Source organism: Triturus cristatus, chromosome 1_1, assembly GCF_964204655.1.
Source record: "Triturus cristatus chromosome 1_1, aTriCri1.1, whole genome shotgun sequence".
NCBI lineage: Eukaryota > Metazoa > Chordata > Amphibia > Caudata > Salamandridae > Triturus > Triturus cristatus.
Window position 1 is genome coordinate 16,816,624 of NC_140579.1, and position 20,045 is coordinate 16,836,668.

Consider the following 20,045-nt stretch of genomic DNA (forward strand, 5'->3'; position numbering starts at 1 on the left):
TTCACGGTAGGCCACAAGCATTTTCAGTTCACTGTGGTCCCCTTTGTCCTTACAAGCGCCCCTCAGGTGTTCACGAAAGTGATGGCGGTGGTCGCAGCTCATCTGCACAGTTCAGGGGCTCCAGTCTTCCCCTAACTAGACGACTGCCTGTTGAAGGTGAGCTCGCCCCAGGTTGTCGTCTCCCACCTCCAGACTACGGCGTACCTCCTGCATCCGCTGGGGTTCACCATCAAAGTGTCGAAGTCACACCTGATTGATGAAATGGAGCTTCTGAGAGGCAGAGCGGTTCTGGACACAGCGCAGTTTCGGGCTTATCCTCCCAAACAGCGATTCTGGGATTTTTGGGCTATGATTACGATCTTTCAGCCTCTATCCCGGTTTTCGGTCAGAATGGCCCTGAGGCTACTGGGCCTCATGGCCTCCTGCATCCTGCTGGTGGACTATGCCAGGTGGCATATGCGGACTCTGCAGTGGTACCTGAAGTTCCAGTGGGCACGGCATCAGGGGAATCTTTCCGATTGCATCCAGATATCGGAGGGCACTGCACACCAATTGCAGTGATGGCTAACGAACCAGGATTGGGTCAACGGCAGATCCCTCTCCCTTCCCCAGCCAGAGTTCACAGTGGTGACAGACTCATCACGTGGTGACAGACGCATCACTTCTGGCGTTGGGCGGCCACATGGGAGAGGCGGAGATCAGAGGCCTCTGGTCTCCGGCGGAGTCCGGGCTCCACATCAACCTTCTGGAGCTCCGGGCGATTTGTCTTGCACTGAAGGCATTCCTTCCTTCTGTCAAAGGAAGAGTAGTGCAGATGTTCACAGACAACACCACCGCCATGTGGTACTGCAACAAACCGGGCAGGTGGGGTTGTGGACCCTTTGTCAAGAAGCTCCTCGCATTTGGTCATGGCTGGAACATCAGGGCATGTCCCTGGTGGTTCAACAACTGGCCAGTCCTCTGAACGCGCGGACAAACTCAGCCGCCGGTGCATGAAGGATCACGAATGGCGTCTTCACTCAGAGGTGGTGCAAGGTCTCTTTCAGCAGTCGGGAGAGCCATGGTTAGATCTATTTGCCACCGAAGAGAACGTGCAATGTCAGCAGTTCTGCGTGTTGAAATTTCCATGGTGGCACTCGCTAGGGGACGCTTTTCGTACGGTGGAGTTGCGGTATTCTATACGCCTTTCCGCCAATACCACTTCTGCCCAGAGTGCTGAAGAAGATCAGGTGCGACCAGGCCCAAGTCATTCTTGTAGCTCTGATTTGGGCACGGAGAGTCTGGTACCTTGAGCTCTTGAGCATGGCCATCGATCCTCCAATCAGACTGCCCCTGCGGGAGGATCTTCTGTCGCAGCAGCAGGGGACGGTCCTCCAACCGAACCTGTCCATTCTCCTCCTCCCTGCATGGAGATTGAGCAGCGACAGTTGACAGTTTTCGACCTTCCTCCCAAAGTCTCTAACGTTATCTTGACAGCCAGGCAGGCGTCCCTCCCCAAAACAGTATACGCCTTTAGATGGAACAAATTTGTGGCATGGTGCACAGCAAAGGTTGTGGATCCCCTTTCTGCCCCTCTTTCAGAGGTTCTCCTCTTCATTCTTTTCCTTGGCCCAGCAGGGCTCTGCACTGGGCACTCTCGGGGGCTATTTTTCGGCCATTTCAGCCTTTCTTCGTCTTCCAGATCAACCTTCTCTTTTCAGGTTCGCTATTGTAAATCATTTCCTTGAGGATATTACTCACCTGTTTCCTCCTATTCCTTTTGTAATGCCCCAGTGGGACTTTAATCTTGTTCTGAAGTACCCTATGTGCGCTCCTTTTGAGCCGCTACATAACTGTCCTCTAAGACGTTTGACACTCAAAGCTGCCTTTTTGGTTGCCATCACCTCTGCTCGCAGGGTGAGTGAGCTTCAGGCTCTTTCTTTAAAACCTCTTTTCCTGGCTGTTCATCTGGACAAGGTCGTCCTCCGCACTAGGTCTTCCTTTCTTCCCAAAGTGGTTACCTCTTTCCACATAGGACAGACCAACACTTTGCCCACCTTCTTTCCGCCCCGCATCCTTCTAAAGAGGAAGAGAGGCTCCACCGTCTGGATCCAAAACGTGCGCTCTCCTTTTATCTGGATCGCACAAAACAATTCCAGGTGGATGATCAGCTGTTTGTTGACTATGTGGGCGCCAAGAAAGGTCGGGCCGTGCACAAACAAACCATCTCTCAATGGGTCGTTCTTTGCATCAAAATGGGTTATTCGTTGGCGAAAAAGGAACCCCCTGTGGGGTTGCGGGCCCATTCCACCAGGGCGACGGCGGCAACTAAGGCTTTGGGACGTGGAGTCCCCCTTCATGCCATATGCCAGGCAGCCACGTGAGCCTAACAGCACACGTTCAATAAACATTCCTGCCTGGACAGCCAAGTCCAGAGAGACTGCTTCTTTGGCATTTCAGTTCCCCAGGACTTTCTGGTGTGAACTTAGTTCGCAGACCCACCTCAGGGGTTTGCTTTGCTGGGGTAACTATTCTGAGGTGAGGAATCCATAACTAATAGTCTCTTTCAGATGAACAAGTTACTTACCTTCAGTAACAATATATCTGTAAGAGACATATATTAGTTATTGGTTCCTCACCGCCCCACCCATCCGCCCCGTTCTGCGAACTGACTTCTACGGTAAGGGACTTCCTTTCAGGGCCCTAGTTTTGTGCATCAGTGGTCAGTGTCTTGCATGGCCCTGCGCTTCTGGCGTGGAATGTCGTGTAAAGAACTAACGTCAGCGCACAGGGGCGGCGTCCAAGTAGATACCGCGACGTCATTCCGGCGATCACAACGCCAACGACAAACGCGGAATCGACCTACGCCACCTACTGATGCACAGGGGTACTGCTGAAGAAACATTTTCCGGATCCAATCTGATGCCTGGGGTAATTCCAAGGTATGGAATCCATAACGAATATATATCGTTGCTGAAGGTAAGTAACTTGTTCATATGTGTATATGTATATATGTATGTATCTACATTTTTGTATAAATGCATGTGTTTGTATATGTGTGTGCATGTATGTACATGTATATGTGTGTGTGCGCGCGTGTGTGTGTGTGTATATATATATATATGTGTGTGTGTTCATGTGTGTATGTGTGTGTGTGTGTATATATATGTATATATATATATATGTATATATAATATCCTAGTTAATAATATTTATCTTAAATAGCCTTAAATGTGTGGTAAAAAGATATTTAAAACAATGCGGAGTAAAACAATGCAGGGTAATTGCATGCGTGAATTTTACCCACATTGTAATGTCATACAACCACATGGACGGGCCACTGAGAGACCGAACAAGACTGTGTGTTTCACAGTCTGAAAGTGGGTGCTGTGAAAGTGGGTCTGCTACATATACCAGTCTATAAACAAATCCCCTGCCACTATCTGTGGTTGTAGCTGAGTTTGGTGGGTTGGGTCAGTAGCCCATCCTTGAATGCTCTGCACTGAATCCTCCCTCGTTGAACAGATCTTTGTAGCTGCAGTCACCCTGCTAGAGTGAGACCTGCATTTTCCCTTATTCTAGTTTATCCTATGCACTTCGTGCCCCGTGGTCTCCCAGGCTATAGCCAGTGCGTATTACCCTGCCAAACCAAAACTGAAACACAGCTGAGCTGTATTACACCGATATGAGCCGATCACATCTGGACCATAGCCCTCCGGAACTGAAGGGCACCCAAGATTTAAAACAAAAAAACACAGCAACTTATTGGCTCGTCCTCACCTTGGATAAGGAGAAGGTCTTGTCTTGCCGGACAGTCCTTTGTTCACTATTTCAGCTCTTCAGCCAAGACAGGCCCGAGTGACAGTGTAGAGGAAAAGAAACTAAGATAAGAGCTGGTCTGCTGCTAGCATTGACCACCACAGGTGCCGGCGTGCAGGGCTTCTAAAGGGTGTCTAGCGGGTGTCTGCATGCAGGGCCTCTAGCTGGTGTCTGCGTGCAGGGCCTCTAGCGGGTGCCTGCGTGCAGGGCCTCTAGCGGGTGCCTGCGTGCAGGGCCTCTAGCGGGTGCCTGCGTGCAGGGCCTCTAGCGGGTGCCTGCGTGCAGGGCCTCTAGCGGGTGCCTGCGTGCAGGGCCTCTAGCGGGTGCCTGCGTGCAGGGCCTCTAGCGGGTGCCTGCGTGCAGGGCCTCTAGTGGGTGCCTGCGTGCAAAATGATGTTTCCTGACTCCCCTCCCTATTTTTGTGTTCTTGTTGCAGCCTGGGCTGAGAAGAGAGGTTACAAGACCGCGAAGGCAGCGAGAAATGACGTGTACAGAGCGGCCAACAGCCTCCTTCGGCTGGCAGTGGATGGCCGGCTCTGCCTCTGCATGAGGCCGCCGGGGTACACGGCGCAGAAAGGTAAGGTCTTGTGGCAGTTTTCCCTGTGTGAGGCTCTGTTCTTTAACCTTTTCCTTGTAGGCAGGTTCCAACAATAGGTGCAGGATCTGTGACTTATAAACATGGGAATGGTCTACCCGGTCCTCGCACATCTAACCGAATATCTGCCTAGGTTTCACACTAGAGGGTTTCCAAAGCTGTGGCTGATTGGTTTGTATTTCCTCACTCACACAGGTTGCAGCGCAGTGAGGCTTTATCAGAACTTAAATTCCTGTTGTCCCCTTTGTGATGGTAAAGACCAGACTGGATAATGAAGGGGCCTCTGTCGTGTAGTTCCTGTAAACCTATATAGGATCTGCGCGTTTAGACAACATACACTGTAGGATTGGGGTCAGACTGATTCTAGACACCCCCACCGAGTATGTTGTAAGCCCCTCAAATGAAACCTACAGAGAGGGGGGTGGCATCAGTGATTGTGCTCCTCTTAGAAGAACAGAGACTGTTCGCTCACAGTGTCACTAGAAACCTCTTACCAAGAAGAGAATAGTTCTTGGCAACTATCAAACATAACAGCCCTTATCCCTCAGAATCGTGGAAACCGTGCTACTAGTCGCTCAGTCACCCGTGCTCAACTCGTCTCAAAGAGAAACACAGAATAAACGGTGGGGGCGTTTTTCAGTAAGCATTTATTGAAACAGCGTCATTCTAGTGTAAAATAGGTGCGCTGAAACAACCATAAAACAGAAACAGATGTAAATGATTATAAGCACTAACAAAGTAAAAGGATGTTGGATCTCCACCATCGTACTAAAGCAATGAATACACGCAAGTATGTAAAATACATGCCAGAAAAATGCGTACTCCTACAGTCCACCCTAACTAGATGCACGTAAATGTACCTAGCATGTATGTGGGTGTAAAGCCAAGAATCCCTCTGGGATAATGTCAAGCCCGTTACCTAAAGTAAGAGACTGTGGGACCCCGTCTTGGTCTAGAGATGGACACACCGCGAAGGATGTCAGACCACTGCGAGCTGGAGTGTCTGCGTCTCGCGTCAGTGTGTCGGCATGGAAGCCCTTTTCTCCTCTCCCTACCTTAGCAAGAGATGGTGTATATATACCCAAATTGATACCCCCTGGGGATATAACTCGCTGTGTCATGTCGGAAGGAATGACCCTTATACATAGTTACTATGAAGGAGACGGTAGGCCTGTTGTGCTGCTGTGATTCCAAGAATCCTCATGCATAATGAATGAGGCATAAGCTTTTCGGAGAAAACCCCAGGTCATCTCTGGACATTACCGTCACTAGGTTAAAGGTCAGTACTAAGAACCATTATGCAGTGTATTGGTAGGGAAGAATATAGGTGAAAGTTTAGGTGACTACCTGAGCCTATATAGGGTACCTATATGGAACATAACACTCACTCCTTATCCGACTGGACAACATACTAAACAGTCTAACGTACGGCTAAATGTTGTATGCAAATATGTCCATAAAAATAGTACTTAAAAGATTGCTAAAAAAAACATGTATTGCAGGCAATAGAAGTCTGTACTAAATTATGTTCATGGATATAGCTTAAACATAGTGACTGAAAGCCATGCAGTTTAGACTAAAAGTGTCTTGTTTAAAATTCTACATTTGGTTGTTTTTGAAAAAGGTCGAATTTTCCCAGCACACTATGAGCCAAATGTTTGTGTCCTTGCTGGGAGACGCAACATCACTGTTGCCTGCAATCGCAGACTACGATCCCTGCAACACCTCGCAGATCAGGTCTTTCGAGCACAGATGTTCTTCCGTATTCACCACAGCCGTTGCCGGTGAGCCACTAGTGTCATCTGAGGTCTGAGTATTGTTGAGGAGCCGGTATCCTTCCCGACAGGAGCTGAAGCATGCCGTGGTGGCTCTAAGAATGCAGACATCAACATTGGCATATGCTGAGGACACTGCAGCCACTCCACCGGACTCTACTGGACAGACCACAGCTGCGTCCACTTCAGCTTCAGAAGGACCACGACTCACCATCACCCGCAGACGGTTCCCCGTAGGAGCTGGAACAAGATCACCTCTGACCAGCTCTCCACATCCCTGAACCAGAATCCTCCCGCCAGCTCAACGGACCCCAATCAAGCAGCCAACAACCTCATACAGTGTATCACCAACTGCGCTGACTACCTCGCACCCCTGAAAAACCATCCCAGCAGGCCCGGCAGCAAGAAGGCTTCCTGGTTCAACGACGATCTCAAGAACTCCAAGAAGAACTGCCGCACTCTCGAGAAAGCCTGGCGCAAAGACCCGTCTACAGACAACATGACTGCCCTCAAGCACGCCACCCGCAAACACCACCAGCTGATCCACACCACCAAGAAGACCGCATTCAAGGAACGACTAGACAACAACTCACACAACAGCAAGGAACTCTTCAGCATCGTCAAAGAGCTCTCCAACCCCAGCGCCGAAACCAACGCCATCACCCCCTCGCAAGAACTCTGCGACTCACTCGCCTCGTTCTTCCACAGCAAGATCGCCGACATACACAACAGCTTCGGCACACAGCCCACGCACCCAACCACCGAACCGACGCACCCCACCACCACCCTCCGCGCCTGGAACCCGGTCAGCACCGAAGACACCATCCACACAATGAACACCATCCACGCCGGATCACCAACCGACCCATGCCTCCACCACGTCTTCAACAAGGCCGCCTCCGTCATCGCACCCCAACTCCGAGACATCATCAACTGCTCCTTCAACACCGCCACCTTCCCGGAGAGCTGGAAGCATGCAGAACTCCGCGCCCTCCTGAAGAAACCTTCAGCAGACCCCACCGACCTCAAGAACTACCGCCCCATCTCGCTCCTCCCTTTTCCTGCCAAAGTCATCGAGAAAACCGTCAACCGACAGCTTGCCGCCTTCCTCGAGACGAACGGATCCCTCGACCCCTCGCAGTCCGGCTTCCGTGCCAATCACAGCACCGAGACCGCCCTCATCGCAGCCACTGACGACATCCGAGCCCTGCTCGACAACGGGGAAACAGCGGCCCTCATCCTCCTGGATCTCTCCGCAGCATTCGACACTGTCTGCTACCGCACCCTAGTACAACGCCTCAGCAACGTCGGAATCCAAGAGAGGGCTCTGGAGTGGATCATCTCGTTCCTCGCCGGAAGAACCCAGAGAGTCCGCCTCCCCCCGTTCAGATCCGAGGCCACCAAAGTCATCTGCGGCGTACCACAAGGATCTTCACTCAGCCCCACCCTCTTCAACATCTACATGAGCCCCCTCGCGGCCATCGCACGCCAACACAACCTCAACATCATCTCCTACGCCGACGACACTCAGCTGATCCTCTCCCTCACCAACGACCCAGCCACCGCCAGAACTAACCTACACGAAGGGATGAAAGACATAGCCGAGTGGATGCAGACCAGCCGTCTGAAACTGAACTTCCTCCACCTGGGGCGACTCCTGGTGGCCCCCTGCCCTGGGCAGCGCACCCAAACCATCGGACCACGCACGCAACTGGGCTTCATCCTGGACTCCTCCCTCTCGATGACCAGACAAGTCAACGCCATCTCATCTTCATGCTTCAACATCCTACGCATGCTCCGTAAGATCTTCCGATGGATCCCCACCGAAACCAGGAAGACGGTCATCCAGGCACTCGTCACCAGCCGACTGGACTACGGAAACACCCTCTACACCGGAACCACAGCCAAACTACAGAAGAGACTCCAACGCATCCAGAACGCCTCCGCACGACTCATCCTGGACATCCCCCGTCACAGCCATATCTCCGGACACCTGAGAGACCTGCACTGGCTCCCCGTCAACAAGAGAATCACGTTCCGACTCCTCACCCACGTACACAAGGCTCTCCACAACCTGGGCCCCAGGTACCTCAACAACCGCCTGACCTTCTACACTCCCACCCGCTAGCTTCGATCGACCAGCCACGCCCTCGCCGCGTTCCACGCATCCGAAGAACCACCATGGGAGGAAGATCCTTCTCCTTCCTGGCAGCCAAGACATGGAACTCCCTCCCCATCCACCATCGCCAGACCCAAGACCACCTCTCCTTCAGGAAGCAACTCAAGACCTGGTTGTTCGAGCAGTAGCAGACCCCCCCCTCCCCCCCCCCCTCCCCCCCCCCTCCCAAGCGCCTTGAGACCCTCCGGGTGAGTAGCGCGCTATATAAATTTCTTGATTGATTGATTGATTGCAGAACATGGGCCATTATCGGGTCCAGTAAAGCATCAAAGTCCGATGGCGCAATTGTTGGAAGTGTTAGACTGAGATCCAACACGCATTCTTGTCCGCAGAACAGGCATCGGAGGACAGGCAGAATACAGTCGATCCAGACTGGTCTAAATGACAAGAACCAAGACTCGCTCAGTTCTCGAAGATGAGGTGGGCCCAGATGGATTACCATGCAATCACAGTATTGGCGCTCCAAGAGCGTGCGTTCCATCTCCTTGGTGACTGGGACGTCCATTGTGTAGCAGAAAAATGACAATCGGGATACTTGCTATTCGGAGCAGGATCAGCGAAAGTCATCCAAAAATGCTTCCGAATAGGGAGTGTATAAAGTTCGGAATAACTCTTGAGGATTGTCTGAAAGGTGCTTAACAGACCAGAACCTATGGTCTTAAATAGGTGGACAAAACCCGTTGTATCAGACATGTTAAAGATACGTTGTACCATTTCTGTGAAATGGAAAGGGCAGTTTGTTCGGATCAGTGCCTGTATCTCAGCCTGGCGATCATAAGTTTCTCGGGCGGAGGTTAAGGGCACGGTTTGCTGTAAAAGCATGGCTTTCATTCGGCTCAGAGTATCAAACCGTATAAAGGAAACATTCTACGAAGGCCAAAACGGCGCCTCCTTGATTGTGTGGGTCGGTGGAAACAATACTTGCATACAGAAAGTTATCCTGGAGCTTACAATGACAAGATATGCGATGCCCGGGAGCATCCCACAACAACCATGCTCATTCAGCATCAAGTAACTCCCATTTGAAAGTAACCTGAATACCAGATTAATCACATTAGCTGGGGTCCCTTTCAAGTGACAGGATAAGTTTGCAACTGAACCATTACAGGCCCTGTGAAGCATGATATCCTGGCATGAGAGATCCGCTCAAAGCGCTCTTGCAGTTGGTACCGCTAGGAAACACTTCCGTGTCCCCGTACCTGCATCGAAATCTGTACGGCCATTCCCAAGATTCCTTGATGAATTCCCTACCCATTGCTTCATATCTGCCTGCCTGCTGCTGTTCTAGGCAATACTGAAACTGGAAAGTTGTGACTGTTAGTGTCATATGGCCATGGATTAACCATTCTGTGGATGGTGATTCTGCCACAGTAAAAGGTAAATTGTCTAGTTTTTCAATACGCGGCATTGTACATTTTGCTCCCCTTTGTGCCATTGTAATCTGCTTTTCAGTGAGATTGTATGCTGAAAATAGAGACGTACTGTTGATAAATCGTCAAGGCACATAACCAGCGCGCAATGATTGCAGCGTCTAGCTTAATAACCTAATAGAACGCAATTGAGATTGTCCGTGTGTTGGACCCGGCCTCGTAGAATGGCCCTCCGTGCCCCCGCACCACTGAAACCTGGTACCTGCAGCCCAAGCACACGGCCCAGCCGAACCTCCCCACCAAGACACACGCACCGACCCGGACGTCCCCGTCCATGGCCTCTCTCCTTTCGGCCACCCCGGGCCCGCGTGCCCACTTCATGTACCAAGATGGCCGCCCGGCCCCGGCGCGACCCGGGCCTAGAGGCGCCACTCCGGCTGGAGGACATCACGCTTCCAGGGGTTGAGAGAGGGAGGAGCAGTTTCTATCGCACCTCTGAACTCCCCTGGGACGATGGGTTTCGATCGGCCCTCCGGCCACCCTGAGGGCTGGCTCCGTGCCTGCTGGGTGTCTGGGACTCCTCCCGGCCCTGAAAGGATCAAAAGACTATAGCAGGAAATCCAGACAAGCGACCCCCAGGTGACAAGACCCCTGCCTGCACAGACTCCGGACATCAAAGAGGGGTCGACCTATAACAAGGGGTGCTCTGGGTCTGTCCGGCAGATTCGACGCTGGAACGGCGAGAGCCTGCCGACGTGGTCGCGGCTCCTGGAACTTGGACCCACCTGAGCCCTGCTGAGTGACTCGCGGCTCCCTGAAGATCGTAAGACCTCCGAACTTGTACCTGAGCCCTGCTGAGTGACTCGCGGCTCCCTGAAGATCGTAAGACCTCCGAACTTGTACCTGAGCCCTGCTGAGTGACTCGCGGCTCCCTGAAGATCGTAAGACCTCCGAACTTGTACCTGAGCCCTGCTGAGTGACTCGCGGCTCCACCCGACTCTCACGGTCCCGCCGGACCCCGACTACAACATCGTATCCCCCAGCTCGAGGATTGTGAGCTGTGCGCCGGATACGTCCCTGCTTGAACCTTTACCAGAGACTGTCCCGCTACCCCCTACCCCTTCCGAGACTCTTGAGCCCGTGCTCACCTTGTACATATTTGCAGTGATACCCTTCTTGATAAAGATTGTTTTCTCCGAATACCCGGTGTGGTCACTCTGTGTCGTGTGGTGCCAGAAGTACGATCCTAGATACGAGATTCCTCCCCCTGGGGAGTCTCCCGCCAGTGCCCGGCTACGATACCTTGAGGGTGGGTCTCAGGGTAGTCAGGACCCCTTCCAGGCTCCTCTGAGGTCGCCGTCTAACACCGTGTTTTAGTATGGACAAGTCCTGTTCTAGTATATCAATAGCAGAAGATACAATGTTGCCCAGTGAATAAATCCTGGATGTTAATGTAGTCATACCGTTGTCAACTACAGCTAATGCCTTTTCTAGGTTGATTCTATCTATTTCACAAAGTCTCTCCTCAGCTTCTTGTGGAGATATTTTCCAGATTTCATTATAGACAGCATAATAGAAACGTTTCTGACATGGCTTTCGGGACCAAGTAAAAAAATCCCTTAAATCTACCTCATCTGAGAGTTAGGATAGGTGCTGTTTCACCTGGGACAGTGTCGAGGTTTTTAGCCAATCAAAGCACAACTTCCCAACACTGTAGGCTGTCACTAGCCCCGGATGTTCTCTCTGTACATATCGTGGTTCTGGCCTATGGATACTGAACCCTTCAGTTGTACCCCTGAATCTTGACATCTGTTTGTGTCTGTAGGCCAAACTAACCACCCCTTCCAATTGGAGTCTGATGTATTGTACTGCAAGATGTCATCTATTGTATCCCCTCCACGTGAAGTAAAATTGATGTGTGAAGGTGTGGGAAACAGTAGTGTGTTCAAATCCTTGTTCTTGGCTAGTCTAAGACAGGAAGTCTGTTGCACAGTTTCATTCAGAAATATTATTTGTTGCGAGATGAGACATGCTCTAAATAGTGCTTCTGTTCCCTGGACTTGCCATTCTTTAGAACCCCAGACTGATTTTGTGTCTTTTGTGTCCTTCCATAAGTCGAAACCCTGTAGACAGTTAGGAAATAAAGGATGCAGAATAAATCTGTTTGGTGTTAGTCAGCATATTTTTCTGTGCAGGTGTAGGTGCAACCTTATAGTAAAATGAGGTCGGGTCAGAAGTGTTAAACCCTGAAAAATATGAACATTTCTGTGCAAAAGTTTTCAAACTAACTTTCAGTGGTGTTGGGCAATGTTCTCATTGGTGGTATGTAAAAACATTTCTTGGCATACTGGATTTGTGCTAAAAGTGATTACCATAGTGCTGGTAACAGTACATACTATTAAAGTCAGATGTTTCCTCTAACATTTTATTGTTTGAAAATGCAGCGGATTGTTCTAAATCAGACAACATACAGTTTCAAAATCCCAATCATCAGAAAATGTACTGGAGGTAACATCATTTAGAGAAATTTTGAATAAATGTGGACTTTTCAAATGTTCTGTAGGGCCAAATACATCATAATCAACTTTGTCCCAAACAATACCATCAGGAGGAATTGGAACAGCTGTAATATTCATGGAAAACAAGTCTCTTTGTTCACGATGAGACTATTTATGTGGGTTCAGGACCAAGTTCAGATTGGATACTGCAGAGCGTTCTGGGAGATATTTTCCATTGATAAGTAAGCAGAAAACCGTCACTAGGCCAATCCAGAACAGAAAAAACAATATTCCAGTTAAGATCCAGAGCTGGAGCCAAGGTGATACTAAGTAAGTCTTTTTCAGAAAAGTGCAGAACTCACAAATGTGTTACTTACGGGAAACTGGAGCGGGCGTTGTCTCGGGTTCACTGGGATCCAGAGAGAAGGTATCAAAATTGATGTAGTAGCCAGAATCAGTTCGATCTATCTTTGGTAGCTCAGCAGGTTGTGTTGAATTGGCAGATGTCTACTTTTGAGGCATATTGATATAGATATCAGTATTCAGTCTAATTAATATTTGAGTTTCACTGGAGTTCTGATATTCAATTTGAACAGGAACGAGTTCCATTTCATTGTTGGAAATTCCATTATTTTGTATAGATGACTCTTCAAACGTTACGAGTCTTTCTGTCTGAACTTCCTGTATGGTAGCGAGATGAGAGCGTCGGCTATCTAGGAGCCCACGAGGCCTACCATTCAGTATCGGCCATATAGTGTGGTTTAACCAGTATTCCTCTATCCTCCACTCATGGAATTTGAACATACGGAATGTTGTTTGCATCTAACTTGTAGGAATATTTGAGTGAAAAACCTTTCGGTAAGGCTGTGCTGTTTTTTGCATGAAGCAATGACCGCTACCATTATGTCTCTCTATTCTCGTATTTGAACGAGTGATTGCACAGGGGTGTGGAATTTAATAAAATATCTACTTGTCCATGGGGAAGGTTGCTTCATAAATCTACTTGTCCTGTAATAAAATCCACTTGTCCCTTTTGTGCCATGTAATGCGGCGACAAATTAAGGCAGCAATCTCATTATGTAAGAGTTCCGATAAAGCCTCTCTAATTATGCCAGGGCTCGTACCATAATAGGGTTTGAATACTAGCAATTCCCTTATGTTGCTACGTTTCTGCTGGTCTATATACTGGGGCAGAAGATAGTGGTAAGCAATAGTTCAAGGATTGGAATGCCCTTTTGAGTCTGTGCAAACCTACTAACTTGCATGTTTTAAGGTTTTTTACCAACTCCTTTCTAATCTTTTCCCATACTGAAAAAAGTTGGAAATGTACTCCCGACAGTGGCAGACATAAAACTTCTTCCGCGGTTGGGAAAAAACTGGGTGGAGGGAAAGTGAACTTGAAACATTCAGATTTTCACATGAGCAAACTACACATGCACATTTGCTCATGCTAAAATGCAGTTCACAAATATTTTCTGGTAGTAAGATTTCTTGGCCTACTTCTCTAAATTCTTGTGAACTGTATATATGCACTTAATGCAAGGATATATACCATGGATGCACTTTTGAGACTTTCTTTAATAATTGGGCCTTTAATTAAGCCTAGCGTTAACCATGACCTTTTGCGTTTAATAAAATTCGCTCTCGCTCTCCTTCTCTCTCGCTCTCGCTCTCGCTCTCGCTCTCGCTCTCGCTCTCTCTCGCTCTCCCTTGCTCCCTCCCTCTCTCGCTCCCTCTCCCTCTCCCGGTCAGCTGGCTACACTGTGAGTGACAATATTCTGCTCTTTTACAAGGAGCATATTGGCACACAAAGTAGTTGTGTTCAGTTCTTGGAACTGCTGTAGCAATGTGTGCTTTTTGAGGCCAAAACGAATTTTTGCTTTTGCCAATGCTTGTTAGAATGGTGAGGGCCCTGCAGCTCCCACACAAATAAGGTTTTATAAAAACCATGCCAAAACAAGTCACGCATTGACAAAACCAAAAGCCTGTCCGCCAACTTCAGACCTACTGGCTCTGCCAGTGCTTGTTTATTTTTGTTTCCCACAATCGTATTTTAACTGGTTACACTGGTTTCCCATTATGAATATTTTTGGGAAATACAAGCATACAACATGTCACTAAATGATGCTGCAAAGATATGGTACCTAAAATCTTACAGTAGTTTAGCAAAATGTGTTTTCCTACTTGGATTTTTTGGTGAACATTTTATTTTGAAAGCAAAGAATCATCACTGTTGCTTTCAAGCTTCTGCAAATATTTGCATGTGATCAGAGAGCATTCTGGGAGCATTACACATAGCCTCATATTACAAAACTTTGAAAACGTATGTACACGTTTATACTGGAAACACCGTCAGTAGTGCAGGCCGAGCTCACAACATTTACTTTTAGTGCGCACCCTAATAATAAAGGCTTTGCATTATTGAACCATAAATGGAGGTTTGAACAGTGTTAACACATGGACATACATATTACCCTAACTGCAGACAATGCCCTTCCTTGATCCATAATGTGGTACTGTAAACTGGCAGCCAAAGGGTTTGTGCTGTAGGGGTTGGGCCTACTGTCCCAAGGACAAAATACACATGAAAACGTGTTGCCCTTGACCCCAAACAATATGCCCCGGGCGTCGGGCTATAGGAATTCCACATCCCTGTTGCAGCTACGGAAGCCGTGCGTACAGCCCCATTTGCTGCTTCATCAGCCAATGAATCCCCTTCACTGTGAACGCTATCATGTTGATGACTCAGCGTATCACTTGAGCTCTTGGTAGTTCGTTTTTCAGCTAGGCTTCCTGTTCCCATAGCATTTTATACTTTATTGTGCCACCTTTTGAGTCCTTAAACCCATTTTGACCCCAGTAATGAAGGTATTCGTTGTATGACTGTACTCCATAAAAAGAATCGCACACAATTAGTGTGGGGAATTCCTGATCCGTATTTATTAGTGCCAGTAATAGCGCTTTTAGTTCTGCTAGCTGAGCCGTGAAGTCTCCTAGAGACTGACTTCATACTGCTAGGATGAAACTTGCCTTCCTGCATACGACCTTTTACACTCGCACATGCTGCACTGTATTGTTCTTTACTTCCTATGGCCGGCTTAGCAGATCCGTCAGTGTAAATAATGTATTCATAATGATGTAGAGGCAGTATCTCATTTGGGAGAGGATATTCTTGTTCATATTGCAGAAATGCTTGTGTTTTTAGCTTGGGATCATATCTGTATTCTACATCCGTTGCAGTGAGAGAATTAGCCCATTGTATCCATCTTGGATGTAAAGCTTTAGCATTCGGAATGCTAGTTTTTGTAACAGCCTCTAAGGCTGGTACTGGAGTTACGACAATTATGCGTTTCCCCTGAGCCAGTTCTCTCTTTCGCTACAGCGGTCTGTACTGATGTCAGAATTTTTTCCATAGAATCAAAACGCATTTCAGCGTTTGTATACGGGTGCGATTTGTATGCTATGGGTTAGGTAAGTGTACCCAGATTGACCCGCTATAGCGCAGATCACCAGATTGCATACATTTACGCATGTCTGCAAGTGTTTAGAAGCGATCATGTCAGCTTTTATGAGAAATAGGATATCTGTGTGTTCCTGTGTCCATTGCCTAACTGAGAAATAAGGTCTAATTAAGTCGTAGAAAGGTTTTACTTTTTCTGCATAATCCAAAACGTATGTACTGCCAAAGTTTAGGAATCCCAGGATTGATTGTAAACTTTTAAAAGATTTAGGAGGTTGGAGCAGTGCACACTTTTCTAAAATGTTAGCTGCTTGGCTTTTTCCTTCACTTGAAAGCTCATATCCCAAAAATAGGACATTGAGGTTGGCTATATTAGAATTTTTAAAGTTTAATTTCTAGTCCTCAGAGGGGGAATCCCTTAATTATGGTGCTCACACTCATCAAGTGATCCTTTAAGTCATCGTCTGTCAGATACTTTTCTTCTACATAGGACAATGCCTCTTCATCCAAATTTTGAAGTAATTCAGTTACTATAGCCGAAAATAACCCAGGGCTAGTCGTATACCCTTGTGGGAGTTGACAAAATTGAGTCTGATAGCCTAAGGTAAAAAATGTGGTCAAATACCTGCTTTCAGGCGCTATGTTTTGGCAGAGGAATCCATTTGAGATATCTAGTGTTTTGTAGTTTTTCCGCACAATGTTATTCATTAATGTGGCACTGTGTGCATTCTGTACTGCCAATGTTTTAGTGCATGTGTTCAGATGTCTTTAGTCTAAAACTAGACAATATGAATTATCAGGTTTCATTACGGGAGGTGCAAGTTTCTATTACACCCTGGTATTCAAGTTGATCTAAGATCACCCTGACCTGTGTTTTTTTGCTTCTTTTTTTATTGGGTATTGTTTCTATGGAACTGGACTGGTTTTTACTGGGATTATATGGGGAGGTGACTCAGCATCCCACCCATCATGGTTGCAATAAAGTGCTGGAGCAAGGGCAACCGCCCACTCCCGCGCATATGTGTCTTTTAAGTAAATTGGAACAAGGTTGGAAAAATCCAGAAAAAGAACAGTTTCCCCCTTTGGGCAATCTATAACAATTGCTGGCGGCCAATCTTCAGCTAATCGGATGTCATAGCCATAAGTCAAGTTCTCCCAAAAGAGACCTTTCACTTTTCTGGGTTTGCTCCCCTCCATTTGGAGTGTTATTTCCTATAATCTATATGAGACACCCTTGTATCAGGTGTTTCTACAGTGATATGCTCAGTCAACTTCGCTTTCACCAGAAATTCCATCAAGTTCTGGCGAGCTATTGTTACTTCTGCTGCACTGTCTAGCATCGTCAGAGCCCATTCCCCGTTCAGAAGTTGTCCTCGGAATTCTGGGCATGTCTAACTTTGAGACCTGCTACTTTCTTCTTTTTAAATTGAGGTTTTGATTTTGGCTTGTCTTCTTTTCTAGAAGTGTAGCTCAAATTGCGTTCTGTGTCTCTGGACTTTGTAAGCTCTTCTCGTCTGTGTTTTGACCGTCCTTCCCTCTCGGAGTTTCTTGGTGAACCCTGAAAGGAACGAGAGGAACGTGTATCAGTATGCTGATACCTGTCAGTTTTTTTTAATGTTATCTCCATTCCTAAGGTTGTATCTCCTTTCGGAGGGCACCTGTAGAGGAGACACTCCTGGATTGAGATCAATTCTTTTGTTTTTTATTGTTAATATTATTCTCCCATTTCTTTTTAGAAGAATCTGGTGCTTGCTTGCTGTTATCCTTTTCAGAAACACCCATGAGTTGAGGATTTAATGCTCTAGCACCCGAACTATCTCTACCTAATACAGCATAGGTATCTTCTATAATTTTAGGTTATTCATGTTCCTGTTGTAAAGGAGTGAAACCCACAGGCGTTGGCGTATTGCCACTGCTGCTGCCTCCCGTTTTATATTTGCTAATATTATAGCTGATACCTGGGGAAAAACTGAGTTGCAACTTTATCCCCAAGTTCAGAGCAGGTTCTGCTCCATACTCAGTCTGTATTTGTCTTAATACATCTGGTATTACTGATAACTGGGTACCATTAGTTCTGGTATATATTGCAGCGAAAACTGTACCCCAAGCGACCCCCAGCACCGGAATAGCCTACTCTCTTTCCCTCCCCCCAGCGCCTTGAGACCCTCACGGGTGAGTAGCGCGCTTTACCAACCCCTGATTGATTGATTGAGTGGTGTAGTCCTCTATTTGAGGAGCTATCCCCATTGGCAAGCAGATTGTTAGCATTCAGTGTTTTTCCTGAGGGCTTGTGTGTGGAAAAACTGCCTCTAGCTGTGTTAATTTCTGAGCTATCCAGAACGCCGTTTGTTCGCGATTAGTGGGCATTTTACCCATAACTGCGTGTAGCGTTTGAGGTGTCATTTTAGTTACATTTCCCTGAATGGGCCCTGCTTGTGTAGCTCTTGTTGGCTGAAGTGGTAGTGTTCTCATCACGACCTGTCAGGTTTCTGTAAGGTTTTATTATTTCTTTGTGACGTGGACGTAGGTCTGCTACTGGCATTGTGGTAATGTCTGGATGCGGTGTGTAGGCCGCAAGGACAGGCCAAGAGGCACCGTCTCTTCCGAGCGGACCTGGTCTTACTTTGTCTTTAGTATGGGGGAGGGTGCCTTTAAACCAGTTGTGCTCTTGGTAGGTGAGCTGAGTTTCAATGTACTCATACGGACAGTATTCATTCGGTGGTTCATCTTCAGTGTCAGAATGAAATGTTTTTGATTGTGCATCTGCTTGTGGGAATGTAACCCATGAATAGAATACCTCTGTTCTATATGATTCGTGAGCCTCAATCGTGAATGTTACTGTCCCGCCCCTAGCTGTTAATCCATGGTCTGCTAGTCTTAAGGTAAGAACAGTTCTAACATTTTTAGAAATGTTAATTTCTTCTTCTTGTTCTTCCTCCCTCACTGCGGGTGCACGTTGTGCTGACACAGTGGCGTCGTCTTCAGTCATGGTTGAAAAAGTTTTTCAAGGACGAGTTTCAAGGAAACTGAGAAGGTTTTATGCACAATAGGAACTGTTCGTCCTTCAAGCTTGATCAACCTACAGCCAATAAATAGGAATTTTGCCTACTCAGCTGTGGCGGATAGTTCCCTTCCTACTCCAGATGTCTCTGGGGAAAATGTGAGTAGGGATCTCTGAGAAAAGCACGATTGAACTTCTCGGATTTCACTGTTAAATAAGTACCAAGACCAACGTTGGCGACTGAATAATGAAGGGGCCTATGTCGTGTAGTTCCTGTAAACCTATATAGAATCTGCGCGTTTAGACAACATACACTGTAGGATTGGGGTCAGACTGATTAGAATAGTTCTTGGCAACTATCGAAAATGACAACCCCTATCCCTCAGAATCGTGGAAACAGTGCTACTAGTCGCTCAGTCACTCGTGCTCACTTCGTCTCAAAGAGAAACACAGTATAAACGGTGGGGGCGTTTTTCAGTAAGCATTTATTGAAACAGCGTCATTCTAGTGTAAAATAGGTGCGCTGAAACAACCATTAGACAGTAACAGATATAAATGATTATAAGCACTGACAGAGTAAAAGGATGGTAGATTTCCACCATCTTGCTAAAACGGTGAATACAGACAAGCTGGTTAAATACATGACAGTAAAATGCTTACTCCTACTATCCGACCCTAACTAGATGTACGTAAATGTATATGGCATGTATGTGGGTGTAAAGCCAAGAATCCCTCTAGGATGATGTCAACCCCCATTACCTAAAGTGAGAGACTGTGGGACCCCGTCTTGGTCTCGAGATGGACACCCCACAAGGATGTCAGACCACTGCGAGCTGGAGTGTCTGCGTCTCGCGTCAGTGTGTCTGCATGGAAACCCTTTTCTCCTCTCCCTACCTTAGAAAGAGATGGTGTGTATATATACCCAAAATGATACCCCTGGGGATATACCTCACTGTGTCATGTCGGACTGGGATGACGGAAGGAATGACCCTTATACATAGTTATTATGCAGGAGATGGTAGGCCTGTTGTGAATCCAAGAATTCTCATGCATAATGAATGAGGCATAAGCTTTTCTGAGAAAACCTCATGTCATCTATGGACATTACCGTAACTAGGTAAAAGGTCAGTACTAAGAACCGTTATGCAGTGTAATGGTAGGGGAGAATATAGGTGAAAGATTAGGTGACTACTTACTCACCTGGGGGCCACCTTCCCACTCAGGGTTTGGTCTGGGCCCTTCACCTGGGGGTCACCCTTCCACCCATGGTCCATGTTCCGGTCACTCAGGGCTACCTTTCACCCAGGTTCCAGTGTGGGCCCCTCGCACTCACCCAGTGGCGCTCATAGTAAACCGAAGAAATGTCTTG

At 47.6% G+C, this 20,045-nt stretch overlaps 1 protein-coding gene across 2 annotated transcripts in view; it reads left to right on the forward strand.

Moving 5' to 3' along the window:
• Nucleotides 1-20,045, forward strand: part of GNL1 (G protein nucleolar 1) — a 149,309-nt gene that overhangs the window by 115,714 nt on the left and 13,550 nt on the right. The window contains exon 11 of one of the 2 annotated variants that reach the window (XM_085637395.1): nt 4,235-4,375. The exons of the other annotated variant lie outside the window; for it this stretch is intronic. Within the exon in view, the coding sequence (XP_085493521.1) occupies nt 4,235-4,375 (141 nt within the window). The remainder of the gene's footprint in view (nt 1-4,234; nt 4,376-20,045) is intronic. 2 annotated transcript variants of the gene reach the window in all.